At 57.1% G+C, this 24,537-nt stretch overlaps 2 protein-coding genes across 8 annotated transcripts; both read left to right on the top strand.

Moving 5' to 3' along the window:
• Positions 1–1,968: 1,968 nt before the first annotated feature.
• On the top strand, positions 1,969–5,805 carry LOC118891852 (cytochrome b-c1 complex subunit 10). The gene is made up of 3 exons (XM_036845648.1): positions 1,969–2,119; positions 4,999–5,147; positions 5,647–5,805. The coding sequence occupies exons 1-2, from the start codon at positions 2,070–2,072 to the stop codon at positions 5,117–5,119; spliced, it is 171 nt and encodes a 56-aa protein (XP_036701543.1). The 5' UTR covers positions 1,969–2,069; the 3' UTR covers positions 5,120–5,147; positions 5,647–5,805.
• Positions 5,806–13,344: 7,539 nt separating this feature from the next.
• MBD3 (methyl-CpG binding domain protein 3) lies at positions 13,345–24,537 on the top strand. Of its 7 annotated transcripts, none has more exons than XM_036846544.1 (6): positions 13,345–13,636; positions 19,140–19,299; positions 19,894–19,992; positions 20,854–20,947; positions 21,407–21,584; positions 22,758–24,537. In XM_036846544.1, exons 1-6 carry the CDS (start codon positions 13,527–13,529, stop codon positions 22,948–22,950), a joined length of 834 nt encoding a protein of 277 aa, XP_036702439.1. In that variant the 5' UTR covers positions 13,345–13,526; the 3' UTR covers positions 22,951–24,537. The 7 variants fall into 7 exon arrangements, with proteins under 7 accessions (XP_036702439.1, XP_036702440.1, XP_036702437.1 ...); XM_036846545.1 differs by having other exon boundaries at positions 13,351–13,636; positions 20,857–20,947; XM_036846542.1 differs by having other exon boundaries at positions 13,352–13,636; positions 19,855–19,992.

The following is a 24,537-nucleotide window of genomic DNA, read 5'->3' as shown; positions in this document are numbered from 1 at the left end:
TCCATTGATGGGAAACGTCCAGAACAAACAGATCCATAGACAGAGAGTGAATTCCTGGTTGTCAAGGGCTGGGAAGGGGGCGGGGGTGGGGTGACTGCTGATGAGGACGGGGCTTCTATTGGGGTGATGGAATGTTCTGGAATTCGATGGAGGTGGTGGTCGCACAACCTTGTGAACGTACTAAAGACCAATGAATTCTACACTTTACAATGGTTAATTGTATGTTATGTGAATTTCACATTAATGAAAACAAGAAAAGTCGTTCCATTTCCTGAGGGCCAGATAGGGATCCTGCATGGAACCCAGGAGGCCAGGGCAGAGGGCCAGCAGGGTGCGAGGGGGGCCAACCGTCCTTGCTTATCCACCATCTCTTCTGGTCACAGAATCCTGGTATTCTCTTTTGGGGATCCTCCTCCAATTTCAGCCCACATCCTCAAATGAGAGGGGCCAACTCTGCCCTGTTTCCACAGCACGCGAATGAGAACCAGCTTAGGGGCATTTTCTGTGATTATTGGGAAAGAGGTGCCATCTTCCTGCAAGGGTTGCTGGAATGTCAACCAAGAGTTTCTGGGTGCCTCTGCTCAGAGTTCACCAGAGAGTAAGGGCAACACAGAGGAAAGAAGAGCTGAGAGATCGAGAGAAGAGTCATAATGATATTGCTGGACTCCTGGATGCAGCTGTGCCTGAAGCCATCTAACATGCCATAGAACTTCCTTCTGTTCTCTTAAGCCAGTTTTTGTTCTTCGTTTATCACTTGAAGCAAAAAGCATTCTGCCTTGTGAGCTGAACTGCATTAAGCAGAAGGAACAATGCGGCAGAGCTTCAGAAACTGCTGGATCCAGGACCTGCAGCCTCAAGGCCTCTATGCCCACCTCTGCTCATCTTTTCACGCAGGTCTATTCTCTGTCTCATGATTTCTAATCTCTGTCTCAGATTCTACAATCTCCAGGGTGGCCCCTACATCCCACTTTTTAAGTTTCCATCGAGGACAGAGACTTAATTCAGGTCCTCTCTGATCCCAAGCTCAAAAATCCCAGGGCAACTGGAAAGGCGGAGAAACAATGTCCAACTCAATAGCAACGAGCACCCCTCCTGCCCAGACCGTGGTCTCCAACCAACCCCCTGGTCGGAGGCCAGGGCTAGGTGAGAACCTGCAGCCCCCTGGGAACCGCAGTCTTGGAGGGTGCCGAGGGGCCGATCCCAGCAGGATGGGCTGGGCTGGGCAGACAAACGCCGCGGTGTCCAGTCCGCATCTCCAAGCCTGCATTCGACGCTGGGACCCCGGAGGCGGTGAAAGGAGAAGGCGAGCCCGAGCGAGGCTGGGGCGGCGGAAAGCAGAGGGCGGAGGACCCACCTGTCCTGGGTCCGTCAGCTAACAGGTGGTATCCTAAATGTTGACAGCGCGAGGAACCAGGCCTCCCTCTGCTGCCGGAATGAGGAATCACTCCCAATCGAAACGTGCAATTTCCCACCGAGCCTCCGAGCAACAGACAACAAAATGCCAGCAAAACGAGGCTCGGGGAAGCGCTGTCATCTGGCCAAGGTCCCACACACAGCGAGTCCAGTGACAACGCCTAATTCCTCCAAAAGGGAGTTCAAATCCCACCCTTCCCCTCTGTGCGACTCTGGGCTTAACCCTTCGCCGTTTGGCCTGTTTCTTTAACTGTAAATAAAGTTCTGGCACGTAATAAGGACACAAACTCACCAGTCAAATGTCGCGGGCCACACTTAGTCGCAGGAGGTTACGCAGCTTGGGGCCACTCTGACCGCCAGAGCGGAGAGGCAGACCCCGCGTCCCCACGTCACGTGGTCAGAAAGCCCCGCCTCCCGGACCCGCCCACTCTAGTCTGCGTTCTTCAGACCCTCCCCGGAAGTGAGTGCAAATATCTTCCGAGTCTGCGCGCGCAGTGGCGGTCCCCGGATCTCGCGCGGTAGCCCGCCCGGGCTAGGCCGGGCCGGGCCGGGCGGGGCGGGGCCTCCCTGTGGGCCTGCGCGCTGCGGCGGCCGCTCCTGCGCAGTGCGCCCGAGCCGGCGGGGCCAGGGTCACCCTGAGCTGGGACGGCGCCGCTATGTTGGAAAGGTTCCTGGGCCCGCGCTACCGCCAGCTGGCCAGAAACTGGTGAGGATGCGGCTACCGCCCCCGGACCCCTTGTCCTCCCAGGTCCCAAATGGGGAAACTGAGGCACAGAGCGGCGGCGCGGTCTGCCCCGCGCGTGGCTGGCCCCCGATCCTGAGTCGCTCTGCCTGGGGGCCGCGACGGTGCCCACCCAGTCCGCGCCCAGCACCTCCGGCTCAGCTCCTGGGGCCTGGAAACTGATCCTGTGCGCTCCTGGCTTTGTTGTGAAGCCGACGGCTGCGCCTGTCCTTGACTGACCCCCGTGGGAGGCGGGTGGGATGGGGGTGACCCCACGTGGCAGCCGAGATTGGGGAGCCCACGATGTGAGGCGCTGAAAAACAGGGGGCCTGTACTCCGCAGTCGTGTCCCTGAGCCCCGGCAGGGAGAGTGACGGGTGGGGGCTGTCCCTGGACAGTGGCGCCGGCAGGGACCTTCGGGTGGACAGTGACAGTGGCGCTTTACAGCTGGGGCGACCCAGGCTCAGGGAAAGGCCGTCCCTGGCGTCGGGTGGGACCGCCAGCGGCCCCTGCAGCCCCTACCGCGGGCGGCTCGAGCCCCCGGGCGCTGTCGGTCCGTCCCCATCTGCGCATGGTCAGACCAGCGACCCCCTCATCCAGGGTTTCGTTCAGTCGGCAGCAGCACCCACTGAGCACCTGGTGTGTGCTCGCATCTACCACTGAGTCGGGTGCCAAAGACACAGCGATAAATGGAACCTTCCTGGCTGACGCTGTAGGTCGTGGACCAGAAAAAAATTAAACCGATGTGATCCATGGCATGAGGATGATGTAAAGTAATAAAGGGGGTGGGTGCAGCACTGTCCCACCCACACTGGCTTCCGGAGGCCAGGAAGCGGGACTCACCCCCAGGAGGCACTGTGGAGTTGTGGGGTCTCAGGCTTGGAGCATCCGCGCTCACCAGCTGGGTACTCTGCACTCAGCTCCTCCCCGAGCCCTGGGCGTCATCCTGTGAGGAGGGGGAGGAGAGGTGGTGAGAGTGTAACGAAGTCCCACGAGGGACTGTCAGCAGCATCATCACCTTCGGTGCCCCGTGGAGGTCAGGTGTGTGGCCACCTCCCTCTCTGTGAGCTCCATAGGGCCCCAAGGGGAGTGGCCAGGATGATTGGGGGGGGGGGCCGGCGGTGGAGGCCTCCCTGAGGGCAGGCTCCTCTGACATCAGCACCCCTCAAAGCTGTTGGACTGTGAGAGGAAAGATTCCCTCTCTGTTCGTGACACCTGCCCCAGAGCCTGTTCCAAAAGCAGCAGTAACCGGGACCCCACCAAAGCGCAAAGTTGAGTTGTACGGGCCTCTCCCCAGGGAGCAGGGGGTGTCGTTGGTGAGGCAGGTTGGGGAGGGGGTGTTGCTGCTTCCATCTCTCCACCCCAACACCCCAGGCCCATGGGTTACGGCGATCCAGTGAAGTGGGCACCCATGTACAAATTCTGCCCCTGCACAGATCAGCGATGGAGCCTGTGAGAGTTCTCTGTCGCTGCGTAACGAAGAGCCTACCAAATGCAGCAGTTTTGCAGACATTCATTATCAGTTTTTGTGGGTCAGGAATTGGAACACAGCTGAGTCCCCTGATCAGTGTCTCATCTGAAGGCTTTACTGGAGGTTTCCAGGTCACACCTGTGGTTGCAGCAGGGGGCCACCCTCAGTCCTCTGCCACAGGGACACCTCTACAGGGCAGCTCACAAACTAGCAGCTGGCTCCCCGCAGAGAGGGTAAGAGCAAATGAGCACGCCCTGACCTAGCCAGTCTCTAAAAGCCCATCTCAGAAGTGACATTCCCTCGCGGTCCAGTGGTTAGGACTCGGCGCCGCCGGGGCCCGGGTTCAATCCCTGGTCGGGTGACTAAGATCCCGCAAGCCGTGTGGCGCTGCCAAAGAAAACCAAACCAAAACAAAAGAAGTGACAGCCCATCATCTCTCGTATTTGATTCATCAGAGGCGAGTGACTGGATCCTGCTGACCTCAAGGGGAGGGGCTGTTCAGGGGTGTGAACACCAGGAGGTGGGACTGTTGGGGCCATGCTGGACCCTGCCCATCACTGGACGTAAATGTGGAGTGTGGTGGTCTTGGAGTCCCTGCTTCGGCTGTGCACCCGGTGGGCTGTGTGTCTCAGGGGCATGGCTTGCCCTCTCTGTGCCTTGGTCTCATCTGTGAGACAGGGACCCTGATAACTCACATCTCCCTCAGTCCATCGGCTGTCTCAGGGATCGAGCTGCTGCAAATCGCGTTAACGTGCCTACCTGCAAAGTTTAGATATCCTTATGCTTTACAAGCTTGGGCTTTTTCTCTTTTTAGTGGAATTCCTCAAATAAAACCTTAAGCAGGGACTTCCCTGGTGGCGCAGTGGTTAAGAGTCTGACTGTGCAGGGGACACGGGTTCGAGCCCTGGTCTGGGAAGATCCCACATGCCACGGAGCAACGAAGCCCGTGCGCCACAACTACTGAGCCTGCGCTCTAGAGCCCGCGAGCCACAACTGCCGAGCCCGCGTGATACAACTACTGAAGCCCACACGCTCCGCTCACAGCCCGTGCTCCGCAACAAGAGAAGCCACTGCAGTGAGAAGCCCGCGCACCGCAACTAGAGAAAGCCCACGTGCAGCAACGAAGACCCAGCGCAGCCAAAAATAAATAAATTAATTTACTAAAAAAAAAAAAAAAACCCTCATGCATATTCTAATATGAAAGCAGATGGGAATGGAGTTGCCTCAGGGTCACCTGCCTGGTGCCTGCCCTCAGGGTCATCAGCAGGATGTGTCCACACGCTGGGCAGGGCCAGGTGTGTTGGGGGGTGTGGGCACCTGGTAAACGGCAGCTTGGGATGGGGGGGATCCGGCCACGCTACCGGGAGGGTGAGGCCTGACCCCCGTTCTTGCAGGTTACCCACAGTGGGCATGTGGGGCACCGTGGGAGCCGTGGGGCTGGTGTGGGCCACTGACTGGCGGCTGATTATGGACTGGGTGCCCTACATCAACGGCAAGTTCAAGAAGGACGATTAATTAAACCCATCTCCCTCGGACCCCTCCGGTAAGTTTCAGCAGCTGTCGGCTGGTGTAGCCCGGGATTCCTGAGCAGCAGAGGAGCAGTGTTCCCCGCAGGTCCAGGGCTGGGCCGGCAGGTGTTGGGGGCTCACCTGGAGAACCCTGCCTGAGGGCGGAGCCCTGCACTAGCCTCCTGCCTGGTGGCGCAGAGCTGCCAGCCAGCAGCCTCGGTTTGTGGGGCTGGGGAGTGGGCGCTGCCCCTCGGGGCTCAGTCCTGGAGGCTGAGCCTGCACCCTGGGTGGGACGGAGGGATGCCCCGTTTTACAGACAGGAAAGTGGAGGCTGGCCTCCCTGGGCGGGCTGCTGTGAGCACTGACGAGCCCGGCGCTGTGCTGCCCACCTGACAGCCCAGAGTGCACGTGCATCCCCATTTCACAGACTCCTAAGTGGCACAGCCAGATCTGGTGTTAGAGCCTGTCTGCAGCATCTGTGCTCTTACTGGGCGCTCAGCATCTGCTGCTCACCCTGCTTCGTTCCCCCTCCAGGTGTCTGGTGGTGCTGCCCCCTTCCATCTGCATCTGGAACGGCCCAGGCTCTTGGGATTGACCTCGAGGAAATACACGGCGCGAGTTAGGTTTCCTATGTTGGTGGAAATAGCTTTGGTGTGTGAACACACATGGCATTAAACCTCACTCTGAAACCTGCTGGCCTGCACGTGCTCATGCTGGGGCTTGGTTATCTTGACTGCAGGCCCAGGGGCCCAAATGACCCGGAGAGCCTTTCAACTCCAAAACTGCAAATCTGCAGTTTCCCAGTGGCTGGCAGATATGGTTTGCTTACTTCAGATGTTTAGTGGATAATACCTGCACGGGGTTTTTACTGATCGCTGCCTTAACAAGTTCCCCTTGACCTAGTGGCTCAAGACAAACATTATCTCTCAGTGAGAATTTGGGAGTGATCTTTCTGGGGGGTTCTTGGCTGAGGGTCCCTCATGAGGTTGCAGTAGAGGCATCAGCTGCATGATGAAGGGTGGTACCGGGGTGGGGTGGGGAGTCGGGGCTTCCAGGAGGCCCCCTCACGTGGCTCCTCCCCACGTGGGCCTCCCAGACGCTGCTTGAGCCTCTTTACTACACAGCAGTCCAAGAGCAGGCAGGGAAGAGCCTCTGTGCCTTTTATGACCTACTCAGGACTCTCAGGCCATCTCCTGCTCCACATCTTATTCGGGAGGAGAATTAGGCTCTGTGTCTGGAAGGAGGAACATCAGAACCTGTAGACATGTTAAACCATCACCGGGGATACAAAAATGAGCGGGTACACGAGGATATACTGCATACAGGCAGTTCCCTCCAACTCCTGCCAAGTTCTGGAAAATTCTAGAAACGTTCTATTTGTGCAGAAGAGCTGTTTTATTAGTCTGTTTGGGCTGCCACAATAAAACACAGGCCAGGCAGCTTAAGCTACAGAATGAATGTCTCACAGTTCTGGAGGCTGGAAGTCTGAGCTCAGTTCTGGCAGGGTTGGTTCCTGGCGAGGGCCCGCCTCCTGGCCTGCAGACAGCCCCCTTCTCACTGCATCCTCACGTGGCCTCCCCTTGACATGTGAGCAAGTTAGCTCTCCAGGGACTCTTAGGACATGCTAATTCTAGGGGACCAGGGCCACACCCTTCTGACCTCATTTAACCTTAATTGTTTCTGCGGGGGGTGCCATCTCCACATGCAGCCACACTGGGGGTTAGGGTGTCAACATACACATTTCAGGGAGACACTTTTCAGTCCACAGCAGCTTTGTATATTTTAACACAAGTATTGGCATGTTCTACACACTTCTGCACATTTTCCACCTATGGCTTATTTCCTGGAAGCCATGCTACTTTGGAAAGCACAAAGCATCATGAAAAAGTCTACAAATAAGGGACTTCCCTGGTGGTCCAGTGGTTAAGAATCCACCTTCCAATGCAGGGGTTGCAGGTTCGATCTTAGTTCGGGGAACTAGGATCCCACATGCTGCGGGACAACTAAGCCTGTGTGCCCCAACCAGAAGCCTGCAACGAAAGATCCTGCGTGCCGCAACTAAGACCCAAAGCAGCCAAATAAATAAATATTTTTTTAAAAGTCTGCAAATAAATGCTGGAGAGGGTGTGGAGAAAAGGGAACCCTCCTACATTGTTGGTAGGGATGTAAACTGGTGCAGCCACTATGGAGAACAGTTTGGAGGTTCCTTAAAAAACTAAAAATAGAATTACCATATGATCCAGTGATTCCACTCTTAGGCATATATCTGGAAAAGATGAAAACTCTAATTCAAAAAGATACATGGAGGGCTTCCCTGGTGGCGCAGTGGTTAAGAATCCACCTGCCAATGCAGGGGACACGGGTTTGAGCCCTGGTCTGGGAAGATCCCACATGTCGCGGAGCAACTAAGCCTGTGCGCCACAACTACTGAGCCTGCGCTCTAGAGCCCGCGAGCCACAACTACTGAAGCCCGCGTGCCTAGAGCCCGTGCTCCACAATAAGAGAAGCCACTGCAATGAGAAGCCCACACACCGCAAGAGTAGCCCCCACTCGCCGCAACTAGAGAAAGCCCGTGCGCAGCAACAAAGACCCAACGCGGGCATAAATAAATAAATAAATAAATAAATGTATTAAAAGAAAAGATACATGGACCCCAATGTTCATAGCAGCACTAGTTACAATAGCCAAGGCATGGAAGGAACCTCAATGTCCATTGACAGAGGAATGGATAATGTGATACATATACACAGTGGACTATTACTCAGCCATAAGGATGAAGTATTGCCATTTGCAGCAACATGGATGGACCTAGAGATCATCATACTAAGTGAAGTCAGCCAGACAAAGACAAATATCATATGATATCACTTATATGTGGAATCTAAAAAGATGATACAAATGAACTTATTTACAAAACAAATAGGCTCACAGACAGAAAACAAACTTCTGGTTACCAAAGGGGAAAGGGGGGAAGGGAGGGATAAATTAGGAGTTTGGGATTAACATACACACACTACTATAAACAGATAAACAACAAGAACCTACTGTATAGCACAGGGAACTATAGTCAATATCTTATAATAAACCATAATGAAAAAATATGAAAAAAATATACATGCATGTGTATAACTGAATCACTTTGCTGTACACCTGAAACTAACACATTATAAATCTACAATTCAATTAAACAGAAAAGAAACACACAGCGTCCTCAGTTTTTAAATGGCTGCCTGGTACCAACATTTACTAACCAGTCTATTAGCAAAGGACATTCATTTCCTGTCATTTGCCATTATAACAATATCTGTGGAGTGATGTTATTTCATACATAAATGAATAGATGCCACTTAAATACCTATAAGTGACGGATTCTGAGATAAGTTACTCAATTTTTAAAAAAAAATTTCTAACTCATGCAGATGTGGACAGTCCCACAGCCCCCCATCAAAGCCTGAAACAAAAGGAAATGTGAGCCCCTGTACACAAGTTATGTATTTTTGTAATGGCTAATGGTTTTAATGAAAATATCTGAGTTTGCTTTTGTGAAAGCCAAAAAAGTAAAATTCTAATAACTTCAGGTTCGGATTAAGTACAATATTTAGGCTTAAACTTCTGTGAGTTCTCATACAAATCCTTTTCAACATTTCAATACTTTTTCAACCACTTTAGTGTTCAGGGAGGGGAAAGTTAACCATCAAAAACTACATAAAAACTTATTGTATAAAGGGGGACTTCCCTGGCGGTCCAGTGGTTAAGACTCTCTGCTTCCAATGCAGGGGGTGTGGGTTCGATCCCTGGTCGGGGAACTAAGATCCCACATGCTGCGCTGAGCGGCCAAAAAATAAAATAAAATAATAAAATAAAATACTAAATAAATAAAATAAAAATATCTTCCTACAATGTCTTGTACTAGGTTGGTGTTCAGTAAATATTGCTTTAAAAAATGTATAAAGGGCATATCTTCCTCATTTTGTCTCACTTTAAAATGGCACAGTACTGTTCAATCTGTATTTAAATTTTTTACATTTTGTATATAAATAGCTCCTACAATTCAATAACAAAAAAAACAGTCCAATCGAAAAATGGGCAGAAGACTTAAATAGATAGTTCTCCAAAGATGGCCAATAGGCACACGAAAAGATGCTTAACATCGCTAATTATTAGAGAAATGAAAATCAAAACCACAGTGAGTTACCACCTCACACCAGTCAGAATGGCCATCATTAAAAAGTCTACAAATAATAAATGCTGGAGAGGGTGTGGAGAGAAGGGAACCCTCCTACACTGTTGGTGGGAATGTAAATTGGTACAGCCACTATGGAGAACAGTAAGGAGGTTCCTTAAAAAACTAAAAATAGGGAATTTCCTGGCAGTCCAGTGGTTAGGACTCCGTGCTTTCACTGCCAAGGGCCCTGGTTCAATCCCTGGTCGGGGAACTAAGATCCCACAAGCCGCATGGCGTGGCCAAACAAAAACAAAAAATAGAATTGCCATATGATCCAGCAATCCCACTCCTGGGCATATACCAGACAAAACTATCATTTAAAAAGTTACAGGCACCCCAGTGTTCATAGCAGCATTATGTACAATTGCCAAGACACGGAAGTAACATAAATGTCCATCGACAGATGAATGGATAAAGAAGTTTGGTACATATACAATGGAATACTACTCAGCCATAAAAAGAATAATGCCATTTGCAGCCAACAGGGATGCAACTAGAGACTGTCATACTAAGTAAGTCAGAAAGAGAAAGACAAATACCATATGATACCACTTATATGTGGAATCTAAAATACAACACAAATGAACATATCTACAAAACAAAAACAGACAGACACAGAGGAACAAACTTGTGATTGCCAAGGGTGGGGAGGGATGGAGTGGGAGTTTGGGATTAGCAGATGCAAACTATTATATACAGAATGGATAAATAGCAAGGTCCTACTATATAGCACAGGGAAATACATTCCATATCTTGTGATAAACCATAATGGAAAAGAATATGAAAAAGAATATATATATGTATGACTGAGTCACTTTGCTGTATAGCAGAAATTAAACACAACATTGTAAGTCAACTAACTATATACTTCATTAAAATTTTTGACATTTTGTTCATCATGGATTTTTTGCATTCATTTCGGATTGTTAAAATATTGCATTAACTGCCATTAATCTTGAAGTTTCTGGCGCCCACTAAATTTTCTGCCCAAGGTAAGTGCCATGAATGCCTCATATTAGCTTGCAGGAACGCTTGGCTGGGGACATCTGTGGTTGTCACGACTCAGGGGGGGCTCCTGGCATGAGTGGGCGGGGCCAGGGATGCTGCTCCACACCCCACAGTGCCCACGATGACCCCACAGAGAATGTACTGGCCCCGACGGCAGCAGTTGCAGGGGAGAGAGACCCTGCCTCCGAAAGTCTTTTCAAGGTCCTCACATGGCACCTCCTGGTTTAATTTCTATCTTTCACCTTGTGGAGACGGGCAGGACAAGACGTCTGCTTGGGGACTGGGCCAGCAGGCCTGGGCAAAGAGTTTATTTCAAAGGAGCAGCACCCAGCCCAACGGGAGAGGAGCTGGGCAGCCCCCGTCCCTCCCATCCAGGCCTCCTGGCCTCTCGTCTCTGCGTCTGCCACCAGCACCCTGGGTCACGGCCACCCTCCCGGTCAGGCCTCTGGACCAGTCCCTCGAGGACAGTCCTTGGCTCGGGCCAAGTAACACCCAGAGACCCACTGTCTATGCTGTGGGGTCAGCCTGGGCCCGAGGGGGTCAGATTCCCTGAGAAGCAAGTGAGACCGGCGGGGCTGGTTCTTGAGGTGGAGGCGTTGCATTTCCATCATCCAACCATGAGGTCAAATCCAACACCACACGTCCGTGGGTATACGACTGTCAAAACCCAGAAAATAACAATGGAGGATGTGGAGAAATCAGAGCCTTTGTTCGCTGCTGGTGGGAATGGGAAATGGGGCAGCCACAGTGGACAACAGTCTGGCAGTTCCTCAAAAAATTAAACATAGGGCAACAGGCACATGAAAAGATGCTCAGCATCACTAATCATCAGACAAATGCCAATCAAAATCACAATAAGGTACCACCTCACACCTGTCAGAATGACTATTATCTAAAAGTCTACAAATAAAAAATGTTGGTGAGAATGTTGTGGAGAAAAGGGAACCCTCCTACACTGTCGGTGGGACTGTAAATTGGTGCAGCCACTATGGAGAACAGTAAGGACATTTCTGCAAAAACTAAAAATAGAAGTACCATATGACCCAGCAATTCCACTCCTGGGTATATATCCAAAAGAAACAAAAACACTAATTCAAAAAGATACATGCACCCCAGTGTTCAGAGCAGCACTATTTACAATAGCCAAGACATGGAAACAACCTAAGTGTCCAGCGACAGATGAATGGATAAAGATGTGGCACATATATATAATAGAATATTACTCACCTATAAAAAAGAAGGAAATTTTTCCATTTGCGTCAACATGGATGGATTTGGAAGGTATTACGCTAAGTGAAATAAGTCAGACAAAGATAAATACTGTATGATACTGGTCATCTATGGAATCTAAAAAATACAGCAAACTAGTGAACATAACAAAAAAGAAGCAGACTCACAGATACAGAGAACAAACTAGTGGTTACCAGTGGAGGGGGAGAGGGGCAAGATAGGGGTCGGGGGTGGGAGGTTGGGGGTGGGAGGTACAAACTGTTGGGTGTAAGATTGGCTCAGGGATGTACTGTAGGACATGAGCAATATTGCCAATATTTGGTAATAACTGTAAATGGAAAGCACACTTTGAAAACTGTATAAAAGTTACAAAAAAAATATTAATGTTCTGCCCTTCTCAAAAAATGAACAAAAACAAAAACAAAAATTTAAAATATAGGATCGCCACGTGATCCAGTAATTCCAGCTCTGGGTGTGCACTCAAGAGAAGTAAAAGCAGGGCTGGGGTGGTGCTGGGGTCTCCTGTCACAGGAAGGCTGACAACTTTTTCCTTTAAGCGTCTTCACGTGCTTTCACTGATTACAATGCACGCATCTATCTTTGCAACTTTGATTTTTAAATGAAAACGAAGTCGCACACGCTGGGAGAAAACACAACAGCGACCAGCACTGCCCTCTGTGGAAGGCCAGGTCCTGGAGCCCTGGGTTTGGGCCTGACCTGCACACAGGCATCCAGTGCCCCGAACCAGCTTTGTAACGGGGTGATCGCTCGCCGATCAGGGTGCCTCCCCGGCCACGATGCCCTTTGTCTGTGGGAGAGCAGCCCAGCTACCCCTTGGGGAACCCAGGAGGGAAAGGGACGTAAGAAATTGAGAAGTTGCACTTACCCGGGGACTTAATATAAACAAGTGACACCTGTGGGCCATGGTCTTCGGTGTCCCGCCCAAGCCCCGCCTCCAACTAGAGCAGGGACCTGGGCGGCCCCAAGGCTGCGAAGACACCTGCAGGGAGCTCCAGGTGCGCGGCCCAGGCCTGTTGCCCTCGGGGGAGCCCAGGGCCTTCCCACCCGCAGCCTCCCCCTCCCCCAGGGACCCGACGCCAGGACAGGCCCGTCGGGAGGCCCAGCCCGCTCCTGGCACTGCCCACAGCTCCGGCCACTCACTCAGCAGTCTTTTCTGAAGTACCTGCCCTGGGCCGGCCAGGCTCTGCCCTGGGGGAGCAGAGCAGGCAGGAGAGGGCCTGGGGGAGGGGGAGGGGACACAAGACGGGGGGGGGGCGGGAGATTCCCAAGTAAGGGACTGGAGCCCCAGGAGACAGAAAGCGGATGGACTAAGGAGGAGGCGGGAAGAGGGGGCCGGATTCTGAGATGTCATTAAAGCGTCGGGTGGGCCTTGGGGTGTGGAGGTGGGTGGTCACCGACAGTGACCCTAAACGCGGATGCCAGTGACGAGACCAGGGAGGCGGCGGGATGGCGGTCCGGCACTGGACGGGCATCCCGGGACACAGACGGGGCCTCGGAGGAGGCGCAGGAGAAAGACCAAGGCGAACAGCGCAGCGGCACGCAGGGGCCACCAGCCACTTGCGGGCGGCCCAGGGCGCAGGCGCGGAGCGGACGAGCAGCGTGCCGCCGCAGGCCCCACCTTCAGGCCGCGCGCTGATTGGCGCCGCCGCCGAGGGGCGGGACCTGCGCGGCGCCTGCGCAGCACGGGGCCCCGCGCGCGGGCGGGTGGGCGGAGCGGGCCCCCCGAGCGGGGGCTGGCGAGCGCGGGGAGGGGGCCGAAAGGGCGGCAAAGCCGGCGCGCGCCCGGCTGGGGGCGGAGGGCGGAGGCCCACGGGCCGGAACAGCCGCGGCAAGTGGCGGCGGCAGCGGCGGAGGCAGCTGAGGCGGCGGCGGCGGCGGCGAGTGGGGGTCCGGGCGGCAGCGGCGGCGGCGGGCCGAGGAGCCGGGCGCGATGGAGCGGAAGAGGTGGGAGTGCCCGGCGCTCCCGCAGGGCTGGGAGAGGGAAGAAGTGCCCAGAAGGTCGGGGCTGTCGGCCGGCCACAGGGATGTCTTTTACTATAGGTGAATGAACGTGCCGGCCGGGCAGGGCCCCAACGGGCGCCTCCCAGCGGCCTCTGCGGCGGCCTGGGCGCCTCGACCCGGGCCGCGGCCTGGGCCCCGCGCGTGCGTTGTGCGTGCGTGCGTGCGTGCCGGCGCGCGGCGGGCGCTTGGCCCAGTGCGCGTGCGTGCCCGACGGGCCCGAGCCCAGTGCGCGTGCGTGCCCGGCGAAGCCCTCGCTCAGTGTGCTTGCGCTCCCCCCGCAGCCACATGGCCCTGGGACCGGCACCGGGCTGGTGGCGGCCTTTGTTCGGCGGCCGCGGCGAAGCGGCCGGCTGGGCAAGGGGCACCCCGGCGCGGGCCAGACGCCGCTGGGAGGCGGGGGTGGGGGCTGGGCTGTCCCTTTGGTCCTCGTGGGGCGCTCCTGGGGCCGCGCGCAGCCTGGGTCGGGTGGGGATCCCGGGTTTCAGGGAGCAGGGTTCGCTCTGGGGGACCAGGGAGGGCTGCCTAGGGATGCAGGTTCCTGGGCCCTTCACAGGGTGGCCTGGTCCTGGAGGTGCGTGTCTTTTAAGAGCCGCCCCTCCCCCATCCTTGGGCACCGTGGGTAGTGGCCTCTCCAGTCGCCAGACCGGGGACGCGGCCTTTGTGAGCTTCCCTCACCCAAACTGGAGAGAGGGCTGCCCTTGGCCTGAGAGAGGTGGCAGGGACCCCCCCCCCCCCCCCCCAGTGAAACAGAATCAGTAGGCGGCTGGAAGCCCAGCCCCAGACCGTCAACCACCTGCTGTTTGCCTTTTCCTTCCTTTTTTTTTTTTTTTTTTTTTTTTCCTTCTCCTGACTGGTGGAAGATGCTTTTGTTTCTGAGCCAGGCTTGATGGCTCCCTCCCCTTTGCTTTAGAACTCTGACAAAAGAAAGGCAGGCGGGACACCTGCCACGTGTTGAATGCCTGCCAGGTGTTGGGGGGTGTGCAGCAGGTCCTGGGCCTTTGCTGTCCCCGTTTTGGGAGGAGTGAAGGAAGTGAGCAGGGTAAGGATGGCAGCTCATCCAGGACAAGCTCAGGTTCTAGTGTCCAAAGAGTGCTGGTGGCCCTCCAGTGTGTACTGTAATTGGCTGGGGTCCCGTAATGTCAAGCATGAAATAGTGGGGTTACGATCGGTATCTCTTAGGGAAACGTGTGTATTCCCCCTCACTGCGGCTGTCTGTGACGTCACTCCCTCGCTGGCTGTTAAGAAAAGCTTCCTTCTGGGTGCGTGAAGAGGCCTCTCACCACCTCCCCTCATTTAATTCTGAGCACACTTGTGTTCTCACTTCTTCCGTTTAGGTCTAAAGACTGAGGCAGATCTGTGTTCCTCTAGTCCTTTGTTAATTTAACAGACGCCTCTGCAGCACATGCTGGGTGTCTGTCCTGGCCATTCAGCTGGGAGTGAGACCTGGGCCCTCCCCTCCTGGGTGACAGCTGGTGCCCCAGCCATCACCCCGTTGCTTTCATAGTTAACAGGTGATGACATATGCAGAGAGATGTAGGGGTCTGTGAGGGGCAGATGATGGGAGTGCCTGGTCGAGCTGGGGGCCGGTCAGTGAGGGCTTGTCTGGGGAGGCAGCACAGAGCTGAGCCCTGGCAGTGGAGCCAGGAGGAGAGTCCAGGCAGCGCCAGCAGCCTGTGAGGAGGCTCAGGAGCTGAACCGGGGCCAGCGTGGCTAGAGGGCCCCAGCCCGTCATCGCCTCACCTCTTGTCCCCACCTGCCTGGGAACCTCTCCGGGCTTCTGTCAAGTGGGACACCGCTCCAAGGCCCCGCCCCCGAGCATAGGGGTCTGGTGGTAGGGAAGGGCTCCAAACTGGGGCTGGACAGATGGAATTTCAGGTTTCCCACGGCTCCAATGAGAGGTGAGGGCCTGAGACAGGATGCGGGGTGCGGGGCCCAGTGCCACTCCCAGGTCTCTCGTGTGGGTGACCTACCCTGTCCCAGCAGGTCGGAGGTCTGGGGGGGATGTGATATGTTTTCTGGAATGTGGATCCTTGGCCTTCTCACCACCCGATGCCGAGCCAGGTGACTAAGCAGGGAGCACAGATGGATTTCCCTGGTTCTCTCTTTTTTTTTTTTTTTTTTTTAATATTTATTTATCTGGCTGCACTAGGTCTTAGTTGTGGCACGTGGAATCTTCGTTGTTGCTTGCGGGATCTGTAGTTGTGGCATGTGGGATCTTTTAGTTGCGGGATAAGGATCTAGTTCCCTAACCAGGGATTGAACCTGGACCCCCTGCATTGGGAGCATGGAGTCTTAACCGCTGGACCACCAGGGAAGTCCCTTCCTGGTTCCTTAATGCAGAGGGAAGGCAGGTCTCCAGTGCTGTTGAGTCAGACAGACCTGTCCTTGGATCTTAGCCCTGCCCCTAGGGATGTGGAACCTTGGTTTGCTAGTCCAGAGAGTGGGAGAGAGCCAGTGTGTTCTTTGAAGGAGAGGTGGAGTGACCTCACAGACCGTTCTGTAGGACTCACCCACACGCCCTTCCAGCTTGGCGACCTGGCCCTCAGGACTGGGAGATGGGGGCGGAGCATCTGGTTACAGCTGAGCATTTACTTTGGAAAAATCATCTCCCTGCCTGACATTTACAATCCAGGCAAGAAGTTGAGGACTTGGAAGTTAGCGTCATTCTTTGGGGTGCGTGGAATAGAGAGGACTTACCGGAGCTTTTTTTTTTTTTTTTTTTTTTTTTTTGGCTGCACCATTGCAGCATGCAGGATCCTAGTTCCCTGACAAGGGATAGAACCCACGCCCCCTGCATTGGGAGCGTGGAGGCTTAAACCACTGGACCACCAGGGAAGTCCCAGAGGTCTTTTTTTTTTTTTTTTAATAAATTAATAAATAAATTAATTTTATTTATTTACTTTTGGCTGCGTTGGGTCTTCGTTGCTGCACGCGGGCTTTCTTTAGTTGCGTCGAGTGGGGCTATTCTTTGTTGCTGTGTGTGGGCTTCTCATTGCGTTGGCTTCTCATTGTGGAGCGTGGGCTCTAGGTGCGTGGGCTTCAGTAGTTGTGGCACGCGGGCTCAGTAGTTGTGGCTCACGGGCTCTACAGCGCAGGCTCTGTAGTTGTGGCGCACGGGCTTAGTTGCTCTGCAGCATGTGGGATCTTCCCGGACCAGGGCTCGAGCCCATGTCGCCTGCATTGGCAGGCAGATTCTTAATCACTGCGCCACCAGGGAAGACCCCAGAGGTCATTTTAAAGGTGCAAATACTCAGGAAAGCAGGAGGTGCTCGGCAGGTTGACCCCCCTTCCTTGGGCAGTGGGCTCAGCTTGGCCAGAACCAGCTTCATCTTGCTGTTTGGGCCTCACTGGGCATCTTGGGTTACAAGCCTCCTTATAGGCCTGGGGTCAACACCCGCTCATCACCCCTCATACAGCCCTGCATCCGGCCCAGGCCCTGGGCGCCACGCTTGGTGCTGGCTCCATCCCCATGACGGCCCCAGTGCTTCAGGGTCCCACCGACTCAGCGGCTCAGCCGAGGGCTGCCCTCCGCCCGGCTTCTGGCTACCTGTCTACTCCACCGGGTAGGCCTGTTTCCGTAGAAAGGCCACAGGGCTCATTTTTGTTCTACACGTGTGGTTTTACTACAGAAGTTTTTTTCTTTCATTGGATAAAACAACTCAGACATTTTTCTGTCCCAATACAGATCTGCAAAACCTGTTTTTAAAATTGAGGTATAGTTCACATTCCATACGATTCAGTCTTTAAAAGTGTCCAATTCAGCAGTTTTCATGCACCCATCACCACTCTTTAGTTCTGGAACGTTCTCATCACCCCAGAATGAGCCCTGTGTCCATTAGCTCCCCAGCTCCTCGTAGCCCCCATCCACTCTCTGTCTTGCGTTCACTTTTGTGACAGCTTTATCGAGGTAGGAGTCACATGCCGTACTGTTCACCCGTGTAAAGCGTACAATTCACAGGTAGCTGCAGCCACCACCACGGTCAAAGCTAGAGCCTTTTCCTCCCCCCAGAAGAGCCCTAGACCTTTAACTATCTCTGCCCTTAACCCTGCTCCCCAGCCCCTAATCTACAGTTCTGCATTTCTGTTTCCCTGTCCTTATGCATTTTTTAAAGCAGAACAGCAGCAGGTGGGGTGACTGGAGGCCAGGAAGTGCTGGCGAGTGCTTGTCAGGGTCCTGGCCCTCTTTGTGGCCATAGTTGGAGCCAGAGTCGGGACTCAGGGTCCTTTCCGCTGCTCCAGGCACGTAGACTCCGTTCACGTCAGCCAGCACAGAGCATAACGGAAAAATGGATCTTCCAGAAGAGTCCACGGGGGTCTCAGAACCCAAGGTGGTGGGGCTGGCCCTGACCCAGGTGAGGCCCTGGTGGGGCGGGAATGGGTTCCACTCTTCCCGCTTTTGCCACTTGTCCGCAGTGCCCAGGGACACCTGGAGGGGGCGGGCGTGTGCTGGCTTGAATTCAGGCTCAGCCTAGAGGCTCTCAGGGGAGATCAGCAAAGTGCAGGCCCTTGTTAGCCTCAGATGGAGAGTGACAGGGACGTCCTAGACGGGTGCCAGGCCTGCTGGAGGCTACATGTGTGCCACTCACTGGTTCCTAGTACATTCAGGGCTGTGCAACCATCACCTCTAATTCCAGAACATTCCATAACCCCAAAGAGCAGCCCCAGTCCCTGACAACCAGGAACCCACTCTCTGTGTCTGGATCTGCCTGTTCTGGACGTTTCCCATCAGTGGAATCACACTCTGTGTGTCCTTCTGTGTCTGGCTTCTCTCACTGAGCATCGTGTTCTCAGGGTCCATTCACGTTGCGGCGAGTGTCAGGGCTTCTCTCCTTTTCATGGCTGAGAGATGCTCCCGTGTGTGGAGGGACATCTGGGCTGTTTTCACTCTGTGCAGTGAGTCATGCTGCTGTGAGTAATTAGGTGTAAGTTATTATGTCGACATGTGTTTTGATTTCTCTTGGATACTTAGGGGTGGAATTGCTGTTTAACCATTAGAGGAACTGCCAGACTGTTTCCCAGAGTGGCTGCAGGAGTCCCCGTGCCCGGGGACGTGTCATCATTAATGCTCACTGGGTCCCGTTCTGGTCACCTGTAGCGTGAGCTCTGAGTCTGCACGGCAGCAGAGGTTGGCGTTAGCTTTTCCTAGAAAGGCGAGTCCCCTGCGCTGGTCCATGGGGTGAGCAGGATCGCAGAGCTTCACAGCCAGGTTTCAGGCTTTCCCAGCAGGTCCTGCCTGGGCAGCTCTTTGGTGTCCTGGCCCCAACACCGAGGTTTTACAGCCCAGCCCCCCCCAGGACAGGTCCATAATGCTGTAATGGACCTGCTATCCTTGGGTCTTTTCTCAAGAACACGGCCAGATTCTGTTTCTGGAATGTTCCAGAAACTCCAGCCAGGCTCCCAGGGCTGGGCCCCATCCTTCCGAAGGTCGGGGCGTCCATCCCTGCTCTCGGCCTCGGCATCTGCTGTGCTGGGGAGAGGGTGGACCGGCCCGGCCTGGCCCTCCCCCCGGCCCCCTCCTCCGCTGACCGCGCTGTGTCCGCAGCCCGAGCGGGAAGAAGTTCCGGAGCAAGCCCCAGCTGGCGCGCTACCTGGGCGGCTCCATGGACCTGAGCACCTTCGACTTCCGCACGGGCAAGATGCTGATGGGCAAGATGAACAAGAGCCGGCAGCGGGTGCGCTACGACTCCCCGAGCCAGGTCAAGGTGAGCCCACGCCGACCGCTGCTGGGTAGGGCTCACCCCCCATCCTGGAGTTAGAGGCCTAGCTACTCACTGGGGGAAGCTCAGCAGCTGTGGAAAAGCAGAAAGAAGACAGGAAACCGCCCATCATCTGTCCCCAGGAGAGGCTCGGGCACGGGGCCTGGGAGGCGGCTCGGCTCTGGTCCATACTTGGGCGCCTGGTGACCAATGTGCCTGCGGGTCTCTGATGGACGCGTGTTCGGGGGACTTTGTTCCCTGGCCCGGCTGCAGAACAGAGGTGTCCAGGGCGCCCCCAGGCCCGTGCTCTGCGGAGAACGAGGCACGGGAGGTGAGAGGGACGGCGGGGGGTGGTGAGAGGGGGCAGGTGTGTGTCTGGAGCCCCCGCTACGGCCGCACCGAGGGCAGCGAAGCAGCTGGGCCTGGGCTTGGCGTTACCTCTGGATCCGTGGGTACCACGCGGTGTGCTGGTGACCGGGGCCTGTTCCCCGAAGCCCCTTGTGGGGCACGGCTTTCTCGCTGACGGGGAAAGCCCGCTGAGGACCCCGCCCGACCCTGCAGGGCAAGCCCGACCTGAACACGGCCCTCCCGGTCAGGCAGACGGCGTCCATCTTCAAGCAGCCAGTGACCAAGATCACCAACCACCCCAGCAACAAGGTGAAGAGCGACCCACAGAAGGCCGTGGAGCAGCCCCGTCAGGTGAGCTCCGGCACTTGGTCCACTCTTCAGAGCTGAGTCCGTGGGCCCCGGGCCCCAGCGCCACGGTCAGGAGCCATCACCCCGGGGCATGGTCCTGCGGGCACCAGCGCCCGACACGCGTATGCTGGGCCTCCTCGGGCCGGCCACTGTCTTGGACAGATTGATAAGATCCCACAAATGCAGTTTTGTGATCTGTTTTCCAAAAACTGAGCCTTAGCCACGTTTTCATGCATCTTTACGAACTCCCGGTAGATAGTGGGCTGTGGAGGTGTTAGGCCAGAGCAGGGGGCCGTGGCCGTCAGAGGGGGAGACGCTCAGGGACCCTGCAGGGCATGGGCCCCGCCATGGGCAGCCACCCTGGGTGCCGTGCCGTTTGGGTTGGAGCCCTCTAGGTAACAGGTCAGAAACCTGTGGGGCTGCCTGTCGCCCCCCTCCCCAGAGTCTGGAGGTGCAGTCGAGGGTGTGAGCTTGTTGCCCGTCCGGGGGCTCCTGGGTCCCCTGTCTGCACCGGGCGGTGCCCACGGACAGCGCTTGCTCGGGCTGTGGCAGGGGTCGGCCGGGGCTGTTGCCCTGGGCCCGTGGCTCGGCCTGGGGTGGAGGTTGGACCTCCCAACCCCCAACTCCAGGGTGAAGGGGAGCCACAGACTGTCCGATGGCGCATCTGACATCCTGGGTCTTCATCCTGCCGGAAACGGGGCTTGGGGTTTCTCTGCCCTGCGAGGACCCTGGGGCGCGAGCAGCCCCAGCAAATGTGGGGGTCAGAGGTCACACTGAGACCCCCATCCCGGCCGCCTAGGGTCGCCTGCTGTGGGAGCAGGTGGCCTGGCCATCCTGTCGGCCTGACGTCTGTCTGTGTGGCAGCAGCTCTTCTGGGAGAAGAAGCTGAGCGGCCTGAATGCCTTTGACATCGCAGAGGAGCTCGTGAAGACCATGGACCTCCCCAAGGGCTTGCAAGGTGACCCCCTGCGGGGGGGAGGGGGGAGATGGAGGAGGAATGAGGCCCGTGCTCCCCCAGCCTGGGGCCAGCCGGGCTGCACTTGACGCTGGGGCCGCGTCTGGTCACGGGGTCCTGAAAACACTCGGGGGTCTGGTTTCCCTGCCGCGCCATAAAAGCATCCCTGCTGTCCCTGAGAGGGTAGTTGTCTGCCTGTACTTCGTGGGAGTGACCGCCCCCTTCCAGCGTCCGGGTGTGACATGGAAATGGCCGGGGAGGGCTCGATTCAGACAGGGAGACTCCTGGGGGGCGGGGCTCCTGGCCCTGCGACGGCTCCCCTGAGCAGGGCTGCCCGTGGGCTGTGAGGCCCTGGCGCACGCAGGACCGGGCAGGGTCGGCTGTAAAGGGAGGTTCAGGATGAAATCGGGGCTGAGGGGGCAAGGCTGGTGCCCACGGCGACCACCCTCCCTTGCCCGGCAGGCGTGGGTCCCGGCTGCACGGATGAGACGCTGCTCTCGGCCATCGCCAGCGCCCTGCACACCAGCACCATGCCCATCACCGGGCAGCTCTCAGCCGCCGTGGAGAAGAACCCCGGGGTGTGGCTCAACACAGCCCAGCCGCTCTGCAAGGCCTTCATGGTGACTGACGAGGACATCAGGTAGCCCCCCCCCCCCCCCCCCCGCCAGTGTCCAGGTGTGATGTGGAAGTGGCCGGGGGAGGGCTCGGTTCAGACAGGCGGGCGCCTGGGGGGTGGGGCAGCCTGCGGGGGCGGGAGAGGACGGGGCTCTTGGCCCCGCGACGGCTCCCGTGAGCGGGGCTGCACGTGGACTGTGAGGCCCTGGGTCAGGGGGCGCTGGTGCACGCAGGACCGGGCAGGGTGGGCTGAGGGGAAGCGGGACGTGTCCTGGGTCCTGGATGCTGGGCCTGCGCTTGGCCAGGACCCCATGGGTGGTGTCCGGGTGTGGGTGGAGCTGTCTGGGAGGGCCTCCTGGAAGGTGGTTGGAAGTGGCTCCTGGGCAGGAAACATCTAGAGGTGCTGAGAGGGTAGAACATGGGTCGTATTCAGCTTTGAAACATAAGTGCACAGCTGAGGTTGGGAGAAGGCGGGGGGCTTAGGAACCCACAGGAGGGGCTGGAAGGCAGAGCAGCCGCGCCTCGAGTACTGTGGGGGGAAGTCTCGGGACTGCAGGTAAAAGCCAGGTGGGTGTGAGAGGGCAGCCCTGTGCCCCGAGAGAGGCGAGGACACAGCGGTGAGACCACACACACGTGTACACACGTACACACAGATGCACGTACATAGGTACACACACACTACACATGCACACATGCACTGCACGTATGCGCACACGTATACACATGCATGTACACGTACACACATACACGTGTGCACGTACACATACGTGTATGCACAGGGCTCATCCCTAGGGAAAGGGCAGGAAAAGAACACGACTGTCTGAAAAGTCCAGGCAGATCTTTAAAGCACAACTTGCAGAAATAGAAAGTCAGTGAGGTGGGAACCGCAGGTGTCAGGTCCAGCAGTGGCAGTGGCTGTGGTCCTGCCGGGAGGAGGGACTTGTGGCCGGTGGAGGGGAGCGACAGGCACAGAATCAGGTCCCCGTGCTGAGGGGGGCAGCGTAGAGGCGGCAGGGAGGGGACAGGGGTCCTTGGCCCAGGCCGGCAGCCGCCCTCTCAGCGGTGCTGATTTGGGGAAGGCCTGCGGGCTGTGCTGGGGCCAGGGGCGGGGGCATCAGTCTGGACGGGGCGCCCGCAGCACCCCCGTCTCCCCAGAGATGGGACGTGCCCTGGCCAGCGGGTCTTCCTGTGTCCCCAGGAGGCAGGAAGAGCTGGTACAGCAGGTCCGCAAGCGGCTGGAGGAGGCGCTGATGGCCGACATGCTGGCCCACGTGGAGGAGCTGGCCCGGGACGGCGAGGCGCCGCTGGACAGGGTGGGCGCCGACGAGGATGAGGATGACGAGGACCAGGAGGAGGGGCCCGACCAGGACCAGGAGATGGAGCACGTCTAGAGCGGGCACTGGCCGGGTCCCAGGCTCCAGCTCGCGCGGGTAGCGACCACGGGTGAGGGGTGGTCCGGGTCTCTGGGACCTGCCTTGTGCCAGTGGCAGCAGTGCTGGGCCGGGCGCCTCCCGAGAGCACCTGTCTTCAAGGAGGACGGCCCGCCAGGCACTGATGGCGCCCTCTCTGTCCCTGCACGGGCCCCACCCGCCCGTGGGCCACCTGCAGACTCGGCCTGCAGACTCGGCCACCTGCAGACTCGGCCCTCACCCTGCCCAGGCGTGTCCCCTCCCCTGGGCTACGGGGACACGGCTGAAGGACGGCCTCTCGCCCGATGGACCCCCCATAGCTGCTCCTTGGGGTCATGGCTCCACGCTGGACTCGGGCCAGCCTGGTCCCCGTGGCTGCTGCCCTGGACCTCTCGCACAGGACAGCTGCCACTGGGCCGCCTGCGAGGCTCCCCGCGGGGCTGGAGAAACACTTGCGGAACAGTCTCCCCTCCCGACCTGCACACGTGAGGGACGGTGTCCCAGACTGCCCGTCAGCCCTTCCAGAAGGGGATGCACAATGGCTCCCCGGGGCCCACCCAGCGGGCACAGCGCTCCCAAGAGCAAATGGCACAACCCGGACATTTTCCTTCAGTAAAACCCATGGTAGAGGCGAGGCCGATGTCCACGTAGCTGCTTAACCTTCTGTCTGTTGCACACGGACGGGAACTCAGGCCTCAGCGCCTGAAGACCTCGCTGTCTGCAGCCCAGCCCAGCCTGATGGTCGGCGCCGTGGACAGAGGACTAACTGCTCACGGCCGGACTCGGGCCAGGCTCCAGGCCAGCGCCGCCACCGGCTGACCTCCAGGCCTCGGTCTTGCCCCATAGAACAGGGACAGTGGCGCTGATCCGGCAGGTGTGGGGCCTCCCACCACCTGGGGCCTCTGCATCCCCATCCCAGGCGCGTTTCCTGGCTGGGCCTGGGCAGCGGCCTCTGTGGAGCATGGGGTTTGGAGGCGGTCAGAGTCGTGCTGTCCCTCCCTGCAGCAAGTGCCCCGGGCCAGGGGAGCTGGCGCACGCAGGACCGGGCAGGGCACGCAGGACTGGGAGCTACCCTGAGTGGACCCCGGGCCAGCCCCCTTCCCTCAGCCCCAGGAATGCCCTTGGGGTGGCCCCCAGCCCCTCCATCAGCCTGGAGACACGAACCCTGGGCCGGTGCGGCCCCAGGGACCGCCAGCCCTGTCCCAGCCCTGCCACACCTGTGGCCGTGACTGTCGGGAGGGACCTGGGTTGCTGCCTCGTTTGGCCAGACACCCTGGGCCGCCGTGGCCTGCCCGGCGGGGCGACAGTGGCAGTGGGAGCCCCTCGGGGCTGAGACTCGCTGCCCACTCCCTCCAAGGACGCTGGCCCAGGAGGTCGGGCTGACTGCATCCTTCCAAGTCCAGTCAAAGCACAAAGCCCTGAGGACCGCAGACGCTGCACTGCAGAGGCCGCAGTGACACTGCCTGGGGCCAGGCCATCACGGGCCCCAGGAAGGCCCCTCCACAGAGGCCGCGGCCCCGAGGGAGGCTCCTGTGGGCGGTGTTGAATAAAGCGTGTCGGGCGAGCGTA

The sequence above is a fragment of the Balaenoptera musculus genome, chromosome 3 (genome assembly GCF_009873245.2).
Source record: "Balaenoptera musculus isolate JJ_BM4_2016_0621 chromosome 3, mBalMus1.pri.v3, whole genome shotgun sequence".
In the NCBI taxonomy this organism is placed as follows: domain Eukaryota; kingdom Metazoa; phylum Chordata; class Mammalia; order Artiodactyla; family Balaenopteridae; genus Balaenoptera; species Balaenoptera musculus.
This window is presented reverse-complemented; position numbering and strand designations above follow the sequence as displayed.

Excerpts from the sequence above, each read along its gene's own strand:
- LOC118891852 (XM_036845648.1), top strand. The coding sequence starts at position 2,070 with ATGTTGGAAAGGTTCCTGGGCCCGCGCTACCGCCAGCTGGCCAGAAAC. Across the intron at positions 2,120-4,998 it reads CGCCAGCTGGCCAGAAACTG|GTTACCCACAGTGGGCATGT; the intron begins GTGAGGATGCGG and ends CCGTTCTTGCAG.
- MBD3 (XM_036846542.1), top strand. The coding sequence starts at position 13,527 with ATGGAGCGGAAGAGGTGGGAGTGCCCGGCGCTCCCGCAGGGCTGGGAG. Across the intron at positions 19,993-20,853 it reads CCGTGGAGCAGCCCCGTCAG|CAGCTCTTCTGGGAGAAGAA; the intron begins GTGAGCTCCGGC and ends TCTGTGTGGCAG. Across the intron at positions 20,948-21,406 it reads CCTCCCCAAGGGCTTGCAAG|GCGTGGGTCCCGGCTGCACG; the intron begins GTGACCCCCTGC and ends CTTGCCCGGCAG.